Source organism: Xiphophorus maculatus, chromosome 22 (genome assembly GCF_002775205.1).
Source record: "Xiphophorus maculatus strain JP 163 A chromosome 22, X_maculatus-5.0-male, whole genome shotgun sequence".
NCBI lineage: Eukaryota > Metazoa > Chordata > Actinopteri > Cyprinodontiformes > Poeciliidae > Xiphophorus > Xiphophorus maculatus.
Genome location: NC_036464.1, coordinates 21,603,258 through 21,623,214, shown reverse-complemented (window position 1 = coordinate 21,623,214; position 19,957 = coordinate 21,603,258). Strand labels below are relative to the sequence as shown.

At 39.9% G+C, this 19,957-nt stretch overlaps 2 protein-coding genes across 2 annotated transcripts; both read left to right on the top strand.

The window, feature by feature from the left end:
- The first annotated feature begins 1,003 nt into the window (after positions 1-1,003).
- On the top strand, positions 1,004-6,057 carry mtrf1l (mitochondrial translational release factor 1 like). Its single transcript, XM_005807861.3, has 8 exons — positions 1,004-1,999; positions 2,527-2,606; positions 2,767-2,871; positions 2,963-3,041; positions 4,288-4,451; positions 4,845-4,962; positions 5,161-5,297; positions 5,503-6,057. The coding sequence occupies exons 1-8, from the start codon at positions 1,603-1,605 to the stop codon at positions 5,713-5,715; spliced, it is 1,293 nt and encodes a 430-aa protein (XP_005807918.2). The 5' UTR covers positions 1,004-1,602; the 3' UTR covers positions 5,716-6,057.
- Positions 6,058-6,586: 529 nt separating this feature from the next.
- desi2 (desumoylating isopeptidase 2) lies at positions 6,587-19,623 on the top strand. Its single transcript, XM_023327980.1, has 5 exons — positions 6,587-7,095; positions 14,503-14,575; positions 14,683-14,776; positions 15,515-15,656; positions 18,093-19,623. Exons 1-5 carry the CDS (start codon positions 7,048-7,050, stop codon positions 18,363-18,365), a joined length of 630 nt encoding a protein of 209 aa, XP_023183748.1. The 5' UTR covers positions 6,587-7,047; the 3' UTR covers positions 18,366-19,623.
- The last annotated feature ends 334 nt before the right edge of the window (positions 19,624-19,957 follow it).

Here is a 19,957-nt window from a genome sequence, read left to right as displayed (position 1 = left end):
AATTCAGAGTAAGCGAATATAATGTGCTTTAGACAACTTATTTTGTATTACATCTACATCACAAATCATTTATTTATATTTACCTTGGAAATATTTAACACCAAAAATGTTAAGGCTTTGCAGGAACAGACTTGTGTGACCTGAATACACAGCACAGTAGGGTCTATCTTCTCTAAATTTGATCAGATATGTGAAATGTTACTGTGAAAAATAACTGTTGCCAGCTTGTGTAAGATAAACACTAATAGGAAACTGCAAGGGACAGCAAAAAAAAAAAAAAAAAAAAAAGAAAAAAAGAAGTTCACACCGCTGCCTGGAATGTGCGAAGTGGCCTTTTCACTGAAACCAGACAGTGAAGAAATGGGATAGGGGTGGAGATGAGTTTCGATGAGCAGCAATTTTACACTTCTTTCAAAAGTCTTCACTTAGCTTTTGTGTAAATGCATTGGAGTGAAACTGAACGTAAAGCTCAGCAAATGTAGCCCAATTACGATCCCTCGTGACGGTCGATGTTTGTAAGAGAACTATGCATACTGAAGTGCATTTATGGTAATTCAGGTGATAATCCCTAGATCTACCCTGTTCAGAGTCTACTTTGAAAGGCTACGTTGTCTTTTCAATTGCAGATGTTGCAGATCACTCCATGGCAATGGATACATTTTCGTTCATATACTTATTTGTCTTTGTTTGGCTTACTTTTATTGTCTCTGGAATAAATGTAAACCAAACAAGTAAACCACTAACTTTCTTTGGCAAGTTGGTAGTTTGCGAAATTTAGTGAATCAGCGATGCAGGGCAAAGGCAATTAGTGGTGGGGGGGAAAAAAGAAGATTTTATTCAATACTAAAACGATTCAGTTGTCATTAGCTCAGAAAGTATTTTGGCCTGATAGTCCTTATTTTATGTTTTCATACACTGAAATGAGGACTGCAGCGAGCCTTTAAAGCCACGAGCACTAACACAACAAATCAGCTTGAAAGAGTCCTGCGCATGCGCGCCACGACCAACATGTCTGCGCCCTTAGCAAGGTGGTAAAGGAGCTGCGTTGTTGCACGCAAGCGTTAACAACAAGCATTTTATTGGTAGTTTGAAGAAAATTAATGAATACAGTAAGTCGTGTTTTGACCACAGCAATGTCTCCGACAAGAGGGATACACTCACGGTAGCGTTCAATCGTTTTTCTAGCGCTGCGATACTTTTTCTTTACTCTGTCAGTGATGTTATTATGTTTTCCAATCGAACCTAGTTATAATTACAACATTTCAACTCAGCTTTCTTGTTTGATCAGTTCGTGTTGCAGCCGAAACGCTAAATGTATGTTTGAATTTTGAGACTTTTTTGGCTATAGCTACTGAAAACGTAATTTGACTTTAAAAAAAGTAAGTTTTTATCAAACTAAGGTGTGTGTACCGCCACTCCCCACCACACACACACACACACGCTTGCAGAATTTAAGGTGTCGTCTTTTTGTACACCTTGACCTCTAAAAACACAGATGTGGAGCATTTAGGGGGGGCTATATAACAGCATGCACCAAAGGCAGACAAATTCAGATACCGACTGCTTCACTGTTACAGAAAGAGAGATTAGGTGAAGTATACAATGGCTTCCAGGAGATTTGTAAGCCTTCTCTCTAGAAGAAGTGAGTGGGCACCCCGCTTCCGAAATCCTGGCAAAACTGTTTGCAAGCATTCCACTCATCAGTACATAAGGAACCAAAGGCTTCTTCATACGGCTAAACCGGTCATGATGATGAAGCTGCTGTCGGTGGATGAGCTATTCGCCAAAACATCTCTGCAGGAGCACCTGAAAAAGGTGGAAGAAGAGTACGACGAGTGTTTACAGGCAGTCACGTACAGTGGCGCAGAAGATGAGCGCAGTGAGGATGACATGAAGGCCAAGAGAACCAAAGTATCCCTGCTGGCTCCTCTCATCCAGAGCATCCGAGAGCTGGACAAGAAGCAAAAAGAGGCCACGGATACGGAGACGCTCCTCAAAGGTGAGTTGGAAAGAGGTTTTGAGTTGCCATTTATTGAAGGATCTCTAAAGCGAATAACATTCTACAGGATCTAGCTCTCGGGACCAGTAGTTATGAAAGACAAATGATTTTGAATCTGTTGAACCAGTTGTGTTTATTTGATCATTGGTTTTGGACAACTAACATAGCAAAAGGCTGAGTTTTTTTATTTATTTGAAATGTAACACCAAAACACTTGCAGTCATTACTTTAGTGGAGATGTCTGTGGCAGATGGACGAAATAAAAATGAACAACGGTCCTAATCATTATGAAAGTGTGCACAAGCTTTTACATTTTGCGGGTATTTTATGTGACAAATATGTTGGTGTTCAGTTAAACTCTTTATTAAATGAGCAAATGCATTTAATAAATAAAGTGGAAGAGTGGAATTCAGAAAAATAAAAATGGAAAAAAGTGAAATTTGGCAAAAAAAACAAACAACCCACAATGGAATTTGGAAAATAATAAAACGGGTTCCACTGTTTTTAACCATATTTTGTCTTCTAAGATGATGATGCGTCACTACGAGAACTGGCTGAGCTGGAAAGAGAAAGTTGTCTGCAGGATATTCAAGATCTGAGACAAAAGGTAAAACTAAAAGCTGAAAAAAGAAGTAGAAGACCAGAAAACAGTGCTTTGCTACGTCAACTAATGTCATTCAGTAGCAGCGTTGTTGTGATGTACTTTTTTTTGTTTGTTTTTGGTTGTTAGTAATACTTCACACTCATATTTCTCATTGACCTTGCAGATTTTGGAGCTACTGATCCCCGAGGAGGAGGTCGACATGAGCGACCTCGTTCTGGAAGTCACAGCGGGGGTCGGTGGTCAGGAGGCCATGCTGTTCACCACTGAGGTCTGCTCAAGATCTTAGATAAAGACCCTTGTGATGTATAACTGGTGATGTAGTTGGGATGTACAGCTGTTTGTTGTTCTTTCTCCTGAAGATGTTTGACATGTATGAGGGCTTCGCTCAGTACCACGGCTGGTCCTTCGATGTACTGGAGCACATGCCAAGTGATTTAGGTCAGTTGATCTTAATATTTCGTTTACAAGGTCATGTTATTGTTCAGGCAAACTTTTAAGAAACACATTTCCACAAGTCTTTTAGCTGTTTTATTGAAACCGCATTGTCAGATTTTAATATGGTAATGCTGAAGACAGCAGTGCCACTTTTAGTTCGAACAGTTATTATTTGCATATTTCTCACATAAAGTGTTGTTGACTCCAGGAAGCAGGAAATCAGTTAACCATCTAACCAAAGCAGTGCTGCAGATTGTACAATCAGCTTCAGCTCACTGCCTATGAAGTGAAACGGTCAGTCGTTTTTGCAGAAAATGTAATTCAGTTCCGAATGGTTGCTTTTAAGACTCGCCTGATTAAAAATAAGACTGAAACATTTACACTTTCTTGGTAGCATTCTTTCAGAACAGACCTTAAATGCTTTATGGAGTTTACACCAGAGCGTGTTTGTATTGATTTATACTATGGCAGATTACTTTTTAAGCTGCATATCTCAGTTCAAACTTATAAAGGACACCTATCTCCTTTTTTCTTTATGATACCATCGCAGTAACTGCTTTCAAACTCAAGAGGGAGCTCTTAGCTGTGGATCAAAATCCTAGATATAATTAGGCTCTTCACTCTGTGTTGAATTGAAACAACTCAAGAAAGTTTTCCCTCTGCCTTTTAAACCTAACTAATAAAATATGACAGAAAACTAAATTTAAAGGTGTAGTTCAGAAAGTTTGAGATTAGTTTATTAGTTTAATATGTAATCTGTTACAGATGACGCTCTTCTTGTGTAATTGATTTTCACACGGGCTTACTTTCTGTCAGGTAGTCACTGATCAGAAACGCATCATTCATTTTCTCTCTGCGTTCCACACAGGAAGACCTTTGGTGAACGCACCGCTTCCTGTCCCCCTTTTCCAGAGAACATATTGGTCGCATTCTGTGCAAATAATTATATGAAAACGTGACGGTGGTTTGAAGTTAAATAAAAGTAGAGTTTCCATGAACTGATGTAAAGGTTTTTTTTTTTTTGAAGGCTTTGGTGTTTAGCTTTTAGCCTCCATTACCATCTAATCTGAATTCATACTTACCGAAGACATCAAAAGCATTATCTGCTGTTGGTAAGATATTAGCTGCTTAAAAAGTTTCAACAGAACCTGACGGCATCTCATTGCAGTAGTTTGTGCTGATCCCTGAACCTGAACACATGTTCACGTAAAACCTTTTACTGATCTGCTGTGCTGCCCAATGTTACCAGGCGGACTGCGGCACGCGTCAGCCAGCATCAGCGGCCCGCACAGCTACAAGAAGATGAAGTTTGAGGCCGGAGTTCATCGAGTTCAGAGGGTTCCCAAGACTGAAAAACAGGGAAGGATGCACACCAGCACCATGACTGTGGCTGTGCTGCCCCAACCTACCGAGGTACGGCTGAGCAACGTGAACACATGGTAAAAACAAGAACAGTCAATACAGACAAATCTGAATAGAAATCGGTGCATAAAACGAGCATGTTGTTTAGTGAATATGATGCATGCCAGTGGGAATGTCGAAATGATGTTTCTGATATAGAAAAATAACAAAGATATGTTTGGATCTGGTCCATTTGTTTGAATTTCATCAAACGTTACAGTATGTTACATTAGATGATTAGGGCCACTGAGGAAAAAATAGAATTCTGACTTTTTCTTTCTGGATTCTTCTGTGATCAAAAGTCAGAATTCTGAGAAAATTCTTTTTTTTTTATTTTCTTTGTGTAGTTTCTGCAAGATTTGTAGTTTTGCTGATTTTCCTCTGACTCACTCTTTTTCTTTTTAGATTTCTTTCACCATGAACCCAAAGGATCTGAGGATAGAGACAAAAAGAGCGAGTGGAGCTGGCGGTCAACATGTCAACACAACAGACAGCGCAGTCAGAATAGTCCATCTTCCAACAGGTAAAGCGCGTTACTGAAAACCAAACGTAATGCATTTTTGGTTTGTTACTCTGAGGAACTTAACTTCCATAGCTGCTTTAACATATCCCCACTGGAATTTACAGTCATTTTGATTCTTAAGAGAAATAAAGGCATGCAACGTTTTTTTAACCAAGCCCTAAATGAAGATGTTCTTAAATATCAGCTTGTGTCTGTCAGGCTTGGTTGCAGAGTGCCAACAGGAGCGTTCCCAGCTGAAGAACCGGGAGAAAGCCATGAAGGCTCTGACAGCAAAACTGTACAGCATGAAGCTGGAGGAAGAGACCAGCAAGCGCTACAACCAACGCAAAGTCCAAGTGAGTTTCTGTTCATTTAAAAATAGTCTGATTTAATTAATGACAGATTTAAAATGTTTGGTTTTTATACCTTACTGTTGACAAAAAAAAAAAAGATCAAATACAATAACTTTTTGATGACGGTATGAACAACTATTCATGTGACACGTTTAAGATATATGCAAAATGACCAAACACGCCATGTCGCCTCCCGTTTCATTTTCAGGTCGGCACCAAAGGCAGATCGGAAAAGATCCGGACCTACAACTACGCCCAGGACCGCGTGACGGACCACCGCATCAGCATGACGGTGCACGACGTCAGGGGCTTCCTGTTGGGGGAGGACCTGTTGAACGAGATGAACTCCTCGCTGCAGGAATTCTCCGATCAGGAGACGCTCATGGAGCTGCTGGAAGAGGGCAGCCAGGAGGAACCATGAGCATGGTCACAGATGGAGAGGAAACGTTTTAATGCAACACTGGGATATTGATCACTTGTACTCTACCTTGAATTCTCATTAATATTTGCCACTGTGCATTGAACTGAAGTTGAAGTAGCTTCTTCAAATTGAAAGACTGTAGACCTTGACTACATGGATTTGTACAAGTGAAAAGTTATCATTTTTTTAAAGGCTTGTCATGATTTTACTTTCAAGTTTTTCCAAATTGTCTACTAGGTAAGTGAAAGTGGTAGCTGTTGTTTTGACTTCACGATTATGAAATACTGAGTGAAGGAAGAAACTCGTTTTCTTGGCAGAACAAATGTAACATCATTTGATAAAAGGTCCCTTTATGAGGTGTAGTTCAACCTTGTGCTCTTTTTAGTCGTCAACAACATAGGTGGCATATCTGAGTGGATATTTGACCACCACTCAACAAAACTGTTATTAGTGAGGCAGGTTTTTTGAATGCTCCACATATTTTCAGCATAATTCAATTCCTTTTCCATTGAGCTTATTTATATAGTGCCACCAACACAACAACACGTCAAGGCACCCCACAAAGGAAAGTCAATTAAACCCAGTCATAAAGGTAAACTAAAAGTCAATTACATATATTCTTAATTGATCCTAATTGAAACTGAGCCGTGTAGTTTTCAAAGGCTCGATGTTAATTTGCTTAATCTTATCTAAAAAACAGTTTTGATGTGTGTTTAAGATACACCTCAAATTTGCCCTGCCTCGTCCAATCTTACGGAATGAACTACATTACCCACAATGCCTGTCGCGATAAGGTTGAACAATCGAACGCAGAAGCGGACAAATGCTCCCGCAACTGTCTCATCCACTGCTACCGTTAGCCGCGGTAGCAATGGTTTTTTTTTTTTTTTCTTTCACAGTAAATTGCGTTTTTAAATCTTAGAAGTATGTTGTTTTTTTAGAATAGCTGGTCTTGGTAGATAAAACCACTTTTTTCGCCTTTAATGGAGAACAAATATCCCTCCATACTACGTCGGTAGCCGAGCGGGTTTAGCAGTTGGTACATTTTGATACCGAAGAGGCTCATCTGTCCGCCGCCGCCGCCGCTGCTGCTGCTGCTCCCCCCTCAGCGGGGATTTGGACAAAGCCAGTCAGATGTTGGACGATAGGATAAATATCCGGAACTCTTCGCGTTTTTACACCGGGTTTTGAAATGGACTTTTCAAACTGAGCACCACTTGTAAAAGTGACGGCGGCGAGACGGTTTAGGAGGGCGAGAGTTTGGATCTCGCACCGAGGGAAGGAGGAGGAAAAAGCCGCGGGGAAGAAGGGGCGAAGGGGGCCGAGATCCTGATGCCAGTGATGGCAAACGAGCCGATCATCCTGAACGTTTATGATATGGTAAGGGCGAAAAAAAAATGAAACCATTTGTCCTTTCTTTGCTTGTTTTTGTTTCGTTCGAGAAACGGGCGTGTGCGATAGGAACTGAAAAGCTTTTTTATTTTTCTTCATTAGAGTAAAGTAAACATACTTTTGCACATATGCAAACATTTTGAGGTTTTCATCCTAAAAGTTCTTTGGGACCCATGTGGTTAGATCAATAATACAATTCAGCTGCCGAAATGTATTTGTAGAAGTAGTGAACAGGAGCGGCACCAGATTTGTTTTGTAAGGGTGTCCACTAGGAGGAGGGCAGGTGGGTGGGGCACACCTTAAAGAAGTTTTATAGTTTCCTTTGCAGAATTTTGAAATTCGAATACAATTTAAAACAGTGAGTTAGTTCCCCCCCATTAAAAGAAAAACAAAAGGTCCCTTATTGTAGGACACATTGTGTTCCCTGCCAAGCCGTTGTGCTGACAGCACTTTGTGTTTCTTCGTACGAAAAAACATATGCAAGTTCATTAAGACGACCACATAAAGCGAGCTATAGAAAGGGAATTACTCTCTTATGCATTTACAAAACAAAATCCTCTGCTGTGCTTATGCACTTTATGGAGTATTTAATTCATGACTGTTGTGCTGGCCCATTGCAGTGCTGGTTGATGTGATGTCACACACAGGAATCAGTCAGACGGAAAACAAACATAGATCTAAGCTCCGAATAGAGTCAAAATCCTTGTCAACATTTGCGTAAGCACTCACATTAGCATCCATTAAGGTTTATGGATTGTCAGTCATATTCTGGCTCCACCATATCAGGTTGAACTCGTTGCAGCTAAAATGGTCCTTAAATGTCATTGTGTTCTACTCCATCAGAGTGATTCCTCAGAGAGAAAGCCTGTCAGACTTGATAAAAATCAATCCATGTTGGATTTATTATTATTATTACTATTATTATTAGCAGAGAAATTAAGTTGTTTTATATTCTATTTTAAATTCACATTTTTCATTCCACTTTTATGATAAAATCACATCTATAGTTAGTTTATGTCTTCAAGCACCTGGCAAAAACCACTTATAACCATGGAGATGGGAGCTAATCAAGTTAATAATCTATATTTTTAAATGTATAAATAGCTTAAATTTACTTGCACAGCATTGTATAGCCTACCCTTCTGCTTTTATTTTATTTTATGTAATTTTGTTGTTCAGAGAGAAGTTTTACCGTTGGGCTTCGTTGCTGTGTTAAGTCAGTGTAACCAGATCATAGCTGAGTTTTCAAATTAGACCTGAAGAATCACTATGAGGAAGATCATTTCAAACTGATATCTTTGTTTTCTCTCTCCAGAAATTTCATATCAGGAAGGAGGAAAGCTGTTCTACAGTTTATTTAAAAAAATAAAAATTTTCGCTGAACTAAAATGGGCTTCGTTTTATCGCCATTCTTAAAGAGAATTCCCTTATTTGATTTTATTTTTTATGTGACAGATGAAGGGTGTTGTGTTGTGAAGTACATTTACAACCTTAGCAGGAGACATTGCGAACCAAAATCCATGTCAAACATGTGGAAGATGACAACTGTTTCTACCCGAGAGGAAAATGTGCAAAGTGCAAAGTGAGACCGAGGATGAAGTTGAGTAACAATGCTGTCACCATGTAGGGCCGAGTCAGTGATTAGGGGTTTGCTAATTGATCTGTTGATGAATCATTGATTACTGTGGATATTCCCTGCGGCGACTTGATTACACCTAAAATTGTCATAGACAGACTATAAAACCATGAGCAGCACTTTAGGAAAAAGTGTGACGGCCGTAAAAACCGCAGCTTCCTAAACATTTTCTCCAGACATTTGTTTCTCACCAAACGTCCTGTTATTTTCTCCCTCTTTCTTTAACAGAATTCACATTCTGTTAAAGAACAATGAACTTGTTTTGAATAGGTTACGGAGTTTAGTATGGCAATAAAGCAGAGATGAAAAGATTCGAGAGCTTGTAGAAATCTCTCCCCTTTGTCACATTGTTGAAACTTTCATCAGTGTGTTTCTTTCTTCTCCCTGCCTTTCTCCTTCCCCATCTTGTCCTTGTCATCTCTTCTCTATCCCAACTCGTACTTCTTTCATCTTTCTGCCTTCTCTCCTCCCCCACTCCCCACTTCTCTCACTTCCTTTGTTGTTTCACTTGACTTGCCGGCCGCAGTCGTTTCTTCTCGGTAAATTCTGAAAAGCTCTTATCTCTTCGTCAGTTTTACTACTGGCTGGCTGCAGAGAAGCCGACATTGTTTTGCATGCAACACGTTCCCCCTGACAGAAGCAGCTGTGTCCATTCTACAAGACGATTTGCCGGTCTTATGGGTTGTGTCTCTACCTGCTTTGCACATATATAGACAGACTTTATTTTCACCCATTTTTTGTAGAATAGTGCGAGCTTAGTCCTATTCAATGGATGGCATCTTTGAACAGAAATGGTCAACTCAGTTAGATTTAAGTCTGGGTTTTGACTTGGCCATTCTAAAACAGGAACCTTAAACCCTTGGTGTCTTTGAGTCCTAGTTGGGTGAAGCAGGACTGACAACCCTAGACTTGAGACAAGGGCATCTACACTTTGTGAGCATTTTCACATTGTCTCATGTTCCATCTACAAAAGTCCGCATCGTTACAATATTTTATGATTTCAGTTCATTTTTGTACAGTAGTTGTGAAGGAGAAGGAAATTATACATGGCTCTTTGTACAAGGTTCAGTCTGAGAAGTGTGACTCCCGTTCGTATTCTGCCCTGTCTGAGTCAGTACTTTGTGGAACCACAAGAATTGCGTCTTTTGGGTTACTTCTCTACCAGCTTTGCACAGACTGAAAGCTTTTAAGTGTTTAAGCTCAGTCACACTGGATGAAGACTTTTTTTTTTTGTTTTTCGCCCACACGTAGTGTGTGTGCAAAAAGTTCAGTTTTGTGCTGATTTGACCAGATTTCCTTCCACATGTTCTTTTCGTAACTTGTGTTAAACTTCAAGCTGCAAGCTGGTCAGAATCTATTCTCAGGTTTTCACCAGCTACCTGAAAAGCTTAGAGATACAAACTAATGACCTCTCCTTGTTAAACTCTAGATGCTTGGTTTGAAATTAAGCTGTTGAAGCTGTGTGTTCTTCCAAAAGAACAGGATTGCAAATATTTTTTTCAGTTTTGTACCTTAGCTTCTCACATTGTGTCATTTCAGCACACATGTGACCGTCTTTAAGTATAAAAATACATGTTAAAATAAGTTGAGGGCTTTTTTTGTCTTGTGGTCTAATTTTTATATCGTATTCAAGGTAGCAAAACCAAACATTTCCCTCTGGAGTGATGATGGCTTTGGAGCTCTCCAGATCAGTTATGGTTGGTGTTGGATGACTGATTTGCATGTTGACTTGTTAGGTCATTTTCTGACTGATTCTGTATGTTGACTGACTCATTCTTTGCAGGGTTGCTCAAACCTGTTTCAGCTTCTTTGTACTGGTCAGATTTAAATATATTTTATTGTTACTCGGAAGACTTTTTCTTCCCACATTCCCACATTGTAGTACAGGCTTGATCACCAGTTGATTCAAGAAATGGGGAAAAAGTAATGATAATGCCAAGAGAGAACAAAAATGAGAATTAATCACAGAAAAAAGAGCTTTTTGTTTCATAACGATACTCAATTAGTTACTACAAAACAGATTAAATGCATTCTGTAATCAATAGTATTGTCTCCTGCAGTAAATGATCCAATGTTTGTATATCTCAGACTATGTAGTTCTCTCCAAATGCTTGCGAATTGTGAGACTGACCTTCGTTTTTATTCTATTGGGTCTGTTTCTACGCTGCTACACTCACATTAATCTTGATGGTAAACAGTGGGGGTGGGTAATTGAATAACTGCACCGCTACACCCCAAGAATAGCTTCAGCTGAAGTTGTACAGGAAGTTCATCATTCATACTGGACTGTATCGACCCAGTTTTAGTTTGAGCATTTGTAGCTGCTGAATCCGTGGGTCACACAGCTGGTGCTTCAAAATCAGTCCAAAAAATGTATGTATTTTTGAACATCCTGATGAACACAATAGTCACAAAGTATTGGATTTACCAATGTGGCAATGATAAATTCCCACCCCTGTTATGGGGTTATGCCAGGTTTTTCCTGGCTGGAATTTACCGAATTCTGCCAATTCAAGCTTCGACCGATTTGGATTTTCCATATTTTTGTTGTTGTTCCAAAAATATGAAACAGATACGAGAATAAGCCGCAGTTTTGGGTTTTTTTTTGTTGTTGCGGTAGTTGTTTCAAATCCAACAGCAGATTTATTAAATCATTATGAAATGATTCCTCTTTAGCTATATGTCCCACGCCTTTATCTGATCTCTTATGAACTCATAATAAACATGTCAGATTGTTGGAGTTTTTAGCTTAAATCTAATAAACTAAATTAGAAAACTACAGTGAGTTCGAAAACTATCATATTTTCAAGTGTTGACCAGCTGATTACAGAGTAGAGAGAATTGGACTGATTCCAATGTCTGTCTGGTTGATCAGTTTATTTACCTCCAAGCACTGCTAGGACATTTGACATTTTGCCAATATCCTTCTTGTCTGTACCTAAAAAGCCTGATGAAAAGCCATCTTTCCATTGGAGGATCAATATCCTCACGTGATTTTCAGGAATGTATGTGCAGACACAAGCACAGGCCCCCGTCCACTCTCTCTCCTTCTTCCACATCCAGCCCCCCCTCCAACCGTCCTGTTCCTGCTACTAAGTGGATTTTCTGGCCAGCTCTGAGTGCTTTAGTACAGCACTCTAATGAGAGAGCATTATCTTTACACCACCTGTCTGCCTGCCAGACTGTCAGACAGACCAGTAGTGTATCTAACATGTTTTCTCACTGTTCGGTCAATGGCAAGACATGCTAGGATATTGGGTTTAGGTGTGTAATGTAGCTGAGGAGGTCGTGTTTCTTGCGTTGGCCACAGATCCTTTACTGCATGAGGTAAAGTGTGTCGCGACCAAGATTCCTCGTCTTCTGTGCCGTCTGATCGATGAGGTAAAGTGAAAGTCTGGTGATGCAGCAAAAGCAGTTGGAGCACTTTTTAATGAGACAAACCTTGATCACTGCAGAAGTAGAGTAGAAACAAAATTGCTGTGCTACTACAGTAGATTGGTAGAGATAAACTATACAGTGACTGTACTTTTACTGTCTCTGTCCTGTATTATGGGCATGACATTCAACCTTATTTTAAAGTAGATGACATAATGGAGAAGATTTCTGGTATGTTGTGGACTTTTTGTGAGACAGAGTAATTGGATAATATTACCCTGATATGTATTAAAAACGAGATGATATTTGTTCAGTCATTCATTTATTGATGGAGAAAACATATTCAGGAGGAAAACCCAAAGATCCCTCTCCCCGGTGGTTCCCAGTGATAGTCTCCACCTTACTCTGCGGACCCCAAGGTCATTCCCGACTTAGAGGAGATCTATAGCCCTTCTGATGATTTTTGAGTTTGCCAGAACCACCTCTGCTGACCTGGATGGAGCTTCTCATTCCATCTTTAACACTGATTCTCATCTTCCAGTTGAAAAAGCTTGTTTCAGCTGCTTGTATCTGGAATCTTGCATTTTCAGTTTTGATGGACATCGCGTGATCATAAGTGAGGATTGGAATGTGGACTGGTAAATCGAGAGTTTCACATTTTGAGCTGTTTCTTCACCATGACTGATCAGAGCAGGGTCTGCATTAACATCTGGCTCCATCCCATAATCACACGTGAATAAAAGAACATAGCTTTGTATATGATTTGAACAAAAAATAGACTTAACCTTTTGGGCCAAAGCAGACCTACTTAATCAGTCGTCAAGCTAAAACAAACTCAACCGTGAACACCTGTGGTTGGTAGTTACTTCCTTCCTTCCGGTCTCTCATTTAGTCCGTCTTTGTCAACAGTTTCAGAGCAGTGACATACATCGTTTGAAAAATAACCAAAAAAAATACAGCAAACATCCCTTTATTCATCTTTCCCTGTTTAAGACATGCCTAAGAAATGTCTTAACACTTGCGAAGACTCAAAGCAATCACTTTCCAATTACTTGTAATAACTTTCTTTGAAATATCCCCAGACACTCATTGACTCATTTACTCAGACTAGAGCACAGCAGCTTTTAAGGTTTTATAACTCTTCACAAGAGGCTTTCGTAGAATGCGATACACAATTCCTCTTGTTGTTTTTCACAAACCAAGTTTCTAAAAGGCAGATCAGAGCCAGCGCTCTACCGTAGTGTGACAATAAGCTTGATGAAGGCTGTTTTTGTCTTTGGGCTACATAAACGACAAAGTCTTGCAGCTTATGCTAATAACCACTTGTGTATGCTGGTTATTAAAATGCTGTGTGGTGCCAACACACTATCGGTGCTAATGTTAGTTCGTTTGCATTGCACTGTGGTTGATGGTCTCTTCAGCTGCCGTTTGTGGTGGAAATGCAGATTTTTATCAGACAGTGCACAATTATTTTCATTTTATTATTTTGTGTCAGTGATAAAACACATGCATTGGGTTTAGGAAATAAATGTGCGTCCTATGGGTACAGAATATATTGCAAATATGGCGTCCTTGCAGTAACAACATGCACAAATTAACTTGGCTCATCAGTTAGCTGTAGTGTTTTAAGCTTCCAGTGTTTATTTCATTGACACACATCTACAAAAATCATTTTATCATTTTTCCCCCCAAACAAAAACTTTTATTCGTAGTTCATGTTAAAAATTTGATCTCTAATTTAAGACACAAGTCATGTAAAGCTAAGAAGCTTCCGAAATTATCTACTTTTTTTTGTCCACACTGGATTTTGGCGATGTTGTGCAGATGTTTGCTTCACCCAGTTGCCAACCAGTCTGTGACTCTGATTTCATCATTTGTTACATTTTCAGCTGCTGTGGTTCGCTTTCACACTACACTGTGTCCAACAAATCAAACCCTTTGAAAACCCTTTCTCCCCCATTGTATGTGGTGGTGCTATACCAAGAACCATCAAAGGAAATGACACAAGAACCTCTCAAGGAAACATGAGTCAAACCTCCTTCCTTACCAATATGTACAGAAAAATGTGGTGAGGTCGGATTTTAGCAGTTGTAGGATTTGTCTTTTATCTTTGGCTAAAGAGCATGAGCCATTTCACCCGCGAGCGCCAAGCACGCACTTTTGTTGTGGTTGTATTTACCCAGGATGCCCAATGCAACAGTCTGCTTCCCCCTTTTGGAGCGGTCTCTGATTCGCGTGGCATTTCCATATTCGATCTGCACCAGAGTTCACTTCAACCAGACCAAGACACATTCACACCTCCCCAAACAAACCATAAACTACACTTACCATGCAGCATTAACTGCAGACTTTGACTTAATCTTTTCACCTTCCTTTGCCTGCAGTACTGGATCAATGAGTTCACCAGCTCTCTGGGCATTGGAGTCTTTCACTCAGGGATCGAGATCTATGGAAGAGGTACGGTTGTTTCAAGGACGATGCTCCTGAAAATCAGGATGTATGATGATGCATATCGATTTTTCTTGTCAGACATGTCTAGAAACATATTTTTCTTCTATCCTTAGAGTTTGCCTATGGTGGACACCCATACCCGTTCTCAGGGATCTTTGAGATCACTCCGGGTGATGCCACCGAACTCGGCGAAACGTTCAAGTTCAAGTAAGTACGATTTTTGGATGGTTTTCAAAGATACATTATGTGCCTGTTGGATGTCTTATGGCAGTTTATGAAAGTCAACAATTGTTATACAAATGAGAAGGTCTGACTAAGTCATTGTTTCATGAGTAAAGAGGTCAGGTCAACTTTGGACTGACAACAAAATAATCTGTAGATGATATGGACAGATCAAATAAAAACCAACCACAGTAAAAATATTTGCATACTTAAATGTTATATTAAAACAAAACAAAAAAAGATTGAATAATTGAATTAAGCAGAACTGTTATTCTTTAGCTACAACAGCAAAGGGTTTCATTTTGGATGATCTCCTCTGCAGTTGATTGAAACAGCAGAGGATCAGTCGGTTCAGTATGTTGGAAGAGCCTCTGTTTATCCAGAGCTGCTGTGTGTTACTTCTGCTCTAGTTGATCTGCCCTGTGGCTTTAGAGACTCGTCCTCACACACAAACCCGCACTCACACACACACACTACCATGGTGTCCTCGTACAGACCAGTAGGCTGCAAGTATGCATCATCTGAAGCAAATGGTGGACTAAAACTGGCTGACTTTTGATTGCAAACTGGAAAGAAAAGAAGTGCGCCTCTTGAACAAAAATACAATAAAATTCTGATGTTAATTCTAAATGTTTCACAGAATATTGACAAATATTTTTTAAGGGAGTCGTTCTCCAGTTGATTTTATTTGAGCTCATATTCGCCGTGTGTGTGTGTGTGTAGAGAAGCCATCGTCCTGGGCAGCACAGACTTCACGGAGGAGGATGTGGAGCGGATCGTGGAGGAGATGGGGAAGGAGTACAAGGGCAACGCCTACCACCTCATGCACAAGAACTGCAACCACTTTTCCTCAACACTTTCAGAGGTGGAGTACAAAAAAAACCAAAAACATAACCACAAGCTTGCACAACTGTCTGTACTATGGCGATGTGTTGACTCCCTTTCATTGGGAACAGCCTAAAACTAACATTTTGTTGAACTCATGGCGATATATCATGTCATGGTGACTTTGTCAGGGCATAAATAACTAGAAACTGTTACATTAAAAGATGCATGGCTGTGTGTGTGTAGGCGTGTGTGTGTGTGTCTTCAATCAGCTTATGCTGAAGTGACTAATGAGCAGGGAGTCTTACAGTTAGCAACTACCGCTCAGACGGGGATTAGGACACTGATACAAGCCTGAACATGCAGGGCCAGCTGGCAAGTACACACACACACACACACGCACACACACACACACACACACACACACACACACACACACACACACACACACACACACACACACACACACACACACACACACACACACACACACACCCAAACAGCACATATGTGCTGTAAATACCACACAGAGAAATCCTCTCTAAGGAAATGACAGATTAGGGTTCAAACATTGACACATACAGTAGATGCAAAACAGTATACCAGTACTGTTAAAATGTTTAACAAAACAAGGGAGGTGAAGTGTTTCCCTCAGGATGGAACTCTCATACGGAGAAAGATGATCAGATCAAACGCTGTAATTACTTCTCCACAGATAATATTTGTCTCTCGTCCTTTTTTCACAAATAATAGACGAATGTTTCTAGAAAGAGTAGTTTTTCTATACAAATCTATGATCTGGATACATTTGGATTTAGTAGATGACTTGTGGAAGATAAGTCGTGGTCATAAAACACATTTTGGGAAGCTTTTTCATTTAGTTGCAGGCATTTGTATTTGCTCACGCTTTCTTTCTGCGTCTCGTCTCCTGTTTCCGTATCGTATCATAGCAGACATCTGCTCAGATCAAGACAGAACAAGCTCATCGGCGTGATGGAATAGTTTTATCTGATGTCACAAAGCAAGCCAGGTTCATAGAATTAGACTGGGTACAAACTGCATCCATTGGCAAGTCGTTATGTTGAGGGAATAGGGAAACAAACGCTTTACTGTTAAAATAGAGAGTAAAATACACAGTGATAGTCTGCAGTGTTCAAAAAGTCCCCACTCTTTTTTTTTTCTTTCTTCTTTGTTTCCCATTTAACACTAATCGGTCTCGGCGTCGGCTGTTAAAGGTCATCATATCTGCCATGAGCAGAGCAAGCGTGTGTGTGGGTGTGTGTGTGTGTAAATCGAGATATTTATGGATTAGCTGCTGCTTTCTGACAGCCTTAGGAAGACAAAAAAGAGAAGAGGGCAAAGCTTTATACGTGTGACATCATGTGGATTGTTACCATATGGAGGGTGGTGCGGATTCTTTTCATGTCAAAACATGTGATGAGGCAATTAACCTTCATCTTACTCCACCTCAATATATTGCAAATTAAATTGGCAAAGTAATAAAAAGAAAATATTTGTTTAACCAGGATAACACTGATATCCTTGTCCGCATGTTGCCAGGTCTTTATAACATTGTTTGAAAAAAAATAAAAGAAAAATGTTTATATATTTTTGGTTTTGAAAAATTCATTTTTGGAAAATCAGGATTTTAAAAAATGTTATCTTTCACCTGTGCACTCTGCAGGTTTCCATAGTTCAGAGTGATGTCAGCAGGCCCAAGGCGGCCATCTTGTTTGAGAAGCGTGTTTCACAGCTTCTATTTATGCGGACTTTAAATTCAAGTCAACTCTACGACAAAATACTGGGGTCTGGCTACTTTTTTTTTGTTTTTTTAATTGCAAGAACACAATCATCCTATTAGGAAAATTAAGTACTAGTTTTATGAGAACTCTTAACAGGACAAATAAAACATGAATCATTCAGACTTTTTTCTTATTGAACAACTTATTTCTCGTGATGTTAAGCCTCTCAACTGTTTTTTTCCTCTGCTAACATTATGACTATGTTCTCATAACAAAAGAAAATGTATTCTGGCCCTAATACTCTGTTGCACAACTCACAGGAGGAACGATTGCAATAGAAGCCATTTTAAAAAAAATGTTTTCTGTATTTTGTTCTTTCTTTTTTTATTTAAAAGAAAGCGAGAAAAGAATAAATTAAAATCAGAAATTAGATATGGTATGAAAAAACCTTTTATCAGTATAAAGTAGGACTCTGCAAAAAAAAAAAATATATATATATATACAGTATATACATATATATATATATATATGTATATATATATATATCAATAGTAATATAGCAAGTCTGATCCAGAACTGCACAGCATTCTGGGGAATGTAGGCAGAGGAAAGACTTTAGCCCCTCAACCTCTCACAGTGAGCTAAGCAAGGTTTCTTGTATTGGTTTTGAACCATCACCTAAACTTTTCTTCTTCTGTTCTTTTTTTTTTTTTTTTTTTTATGTTTCTTCGTAGATCCTGTGTGGCAGGGAGATCCCTCGTTGGGTCAACCGCCTGGCCTACTTCAGCTCCTGCGTGCCGTTCCTCCAGAGCTGCCTGCCCAAAGAATGGCTGACCCCTGCTGCCTTACAGTCCAGTGTGAGCCAGGAGCTCCACGGAGCGGCCGGAGAGCTGGAGGAGGCCGAGGACGCCGCCGCCACCGCCTCCCTGGCCTCCATGTCGCCCTCCGCCTCCTCCAGCCCCCCCTCCTCTCTGCCTCGACACTGTCGCCCTCAGCCCCGCAGGTAGAAGCAGGGGGTGGGGGAAAACCACGGGCCTTCACCCCCTTTCTTAAAGAGACAGTGTCCTAAAGGAGAAACCGCAGCAGCCACAGCCAAAAGTCCTGTCAGACCGTTGATTCAGGCGTCCAGACTCGCTCCGTGTGGGACCATCGGGACAATCTGACCCCGTCTGGACCTGTGGAAGGGTTCTCACTGATCCCCAGATCCCCCTGAAAACTCAACCCATTTCCACTCGTTTCTCCTTTACCTACAAACCACATGCAGGTTGTACCAGCATTTACTTGTCACCCCCTCCACCTGGTTAGAGTGTAAAAACATCTCCGGAGCAGTCGCAAACTATAAACTCCTTGGTACATTGACATGGAAAATTTCTCTTTTATTTTAAACCGTTTTCTAAAAGTTTTTCTTCATGGAAAATGTCAATAAGCTTAAAAATAATCTTTTATCTATACCTGTCCAATCATTTTGAGGCGAATCTCTGGTGAAATTAAGTTTCTCTCGCTGCTGATTACGGCATTACGACCTGAATCCCTGGTAAAGGTGCTTGTGCACAATTTTTCACTGAAGTAGCAAACGTTAGAGAAATCCAACCTTTAATTCAAAAATGAGCTTGAATTGGTGTCCGAAGAACCGTTTGTGAGTCGATTCCTCCATGCGTTTTGGTTTTTTATTGTTTAAAATGTGCTGCCGTTTCAAAGAGTTGGGGTCGACATGCTCCAACCAGGTTCCCAATGACATCTGGGAGGGAAGCGGGCCTACGGCATCACAAACAAAGCAGCGCTTGTTGCTGCAGAGCAGCTCCGGTTAATTTAGTAAAACTCTCCACATCTTTACCTTTCGTAATTCCTCTCCGATAACTTGGTGGTTTTAAATGTCTTCGTGATTGTTCTGGCTGCAGATCAGAGCAAGGCGAGGAGAGGAGTTATTTTCTCGAACATCAACAAGCATCATTTTTCTTTTTGCGCCATGCTCTCTTGTCTTTCCTCTTTTGAAGAGTGGCTCTGTGCCACATCATATTTTTCACACAAGATCATGAGTTTGTAATCCAAAGTTTGTCTGCCATCATCTGATGATCTGAACTTCAAAAACGTATTGGGTGAATACAGTTGTGGCTTTACACTGCAAAAACACAAAATCTTACAAAGTACTTTAAATAAGACTAACTCATAAGTTTTGAGCAAGATATATGAGTTTTTATTTGTCAATAATTTGTTAATACTGTCCTTTAAAAAAAAAGCTAATAGTTACACAGTTTGAGTAAAAAAATGTTTGCCAATGGAGGTAGTATTTAAAAAAAAAAAATCAATATTAAGGAATTATTGACTTAAAACAAGCTCCTATATCTTGCTGAAATGTTACTTGTAAGTTAGTTTTGTCTTATTTCAAGTCTACTAAGACAGTCACACAAGAAACCAGAACAAAAACACCTAGTAAGATTTTATATGTTTGCAGCGTTATTTCCCACCACTGAACAGATATACTCTAATTACAGGTTGCATGTTTTTAATATGTCTAATATCAAATTATGCTGCTGTTCTAGAGCAGAAGTCATTTTAGGGCTTTTCAAGCGTCTTCACCAGGGATTCCATCAGCGCAGCG

Coding starts and splice junctions, on each gene's coding strand:
- mtrf1l (XM_005807861.3), top strand. CDS start 1,603: ATGGCTTCCAGGAGATTTGTAAGCCTTCTCTCTAGAAGAAGTGAGTGG. Junction 2,872..2,962: donor CCATGCTGTTCACCACTGAG/GTCTGCTCAAGA, acceptor TTTCTCCTGAAG/ATGTTTGACATGTATGAGGG. Junction 4,963..5,160: donor AATAGTCCATCTTCCAACAG/GTAAAGCGCGTT, acceptor TGTGTCTGTCAG/GCTTGGTTGCAGAGTGCCAA.
- desi2 (XM_023327980.1), top strand. CDS start 7,048: ATGCCAGTGATGGCAAACGAGCCGATCATCCTGAACGTTTATGATATG. Junction 14,576..14,682: donor GATCGAGATCTATGGAAGAG/GTACGGTTGTTT, acceptor TTCTATCCTTAG/AGTTTGCCTATGGTGGACAC. Junction 15,657..18,092: donor TTTCCTCAACACTTTCAGAG/GTGGAGTACAAA, acceptor GTTTCTTCGTAG/ATCCTGTGTGGCAGGGAGAT.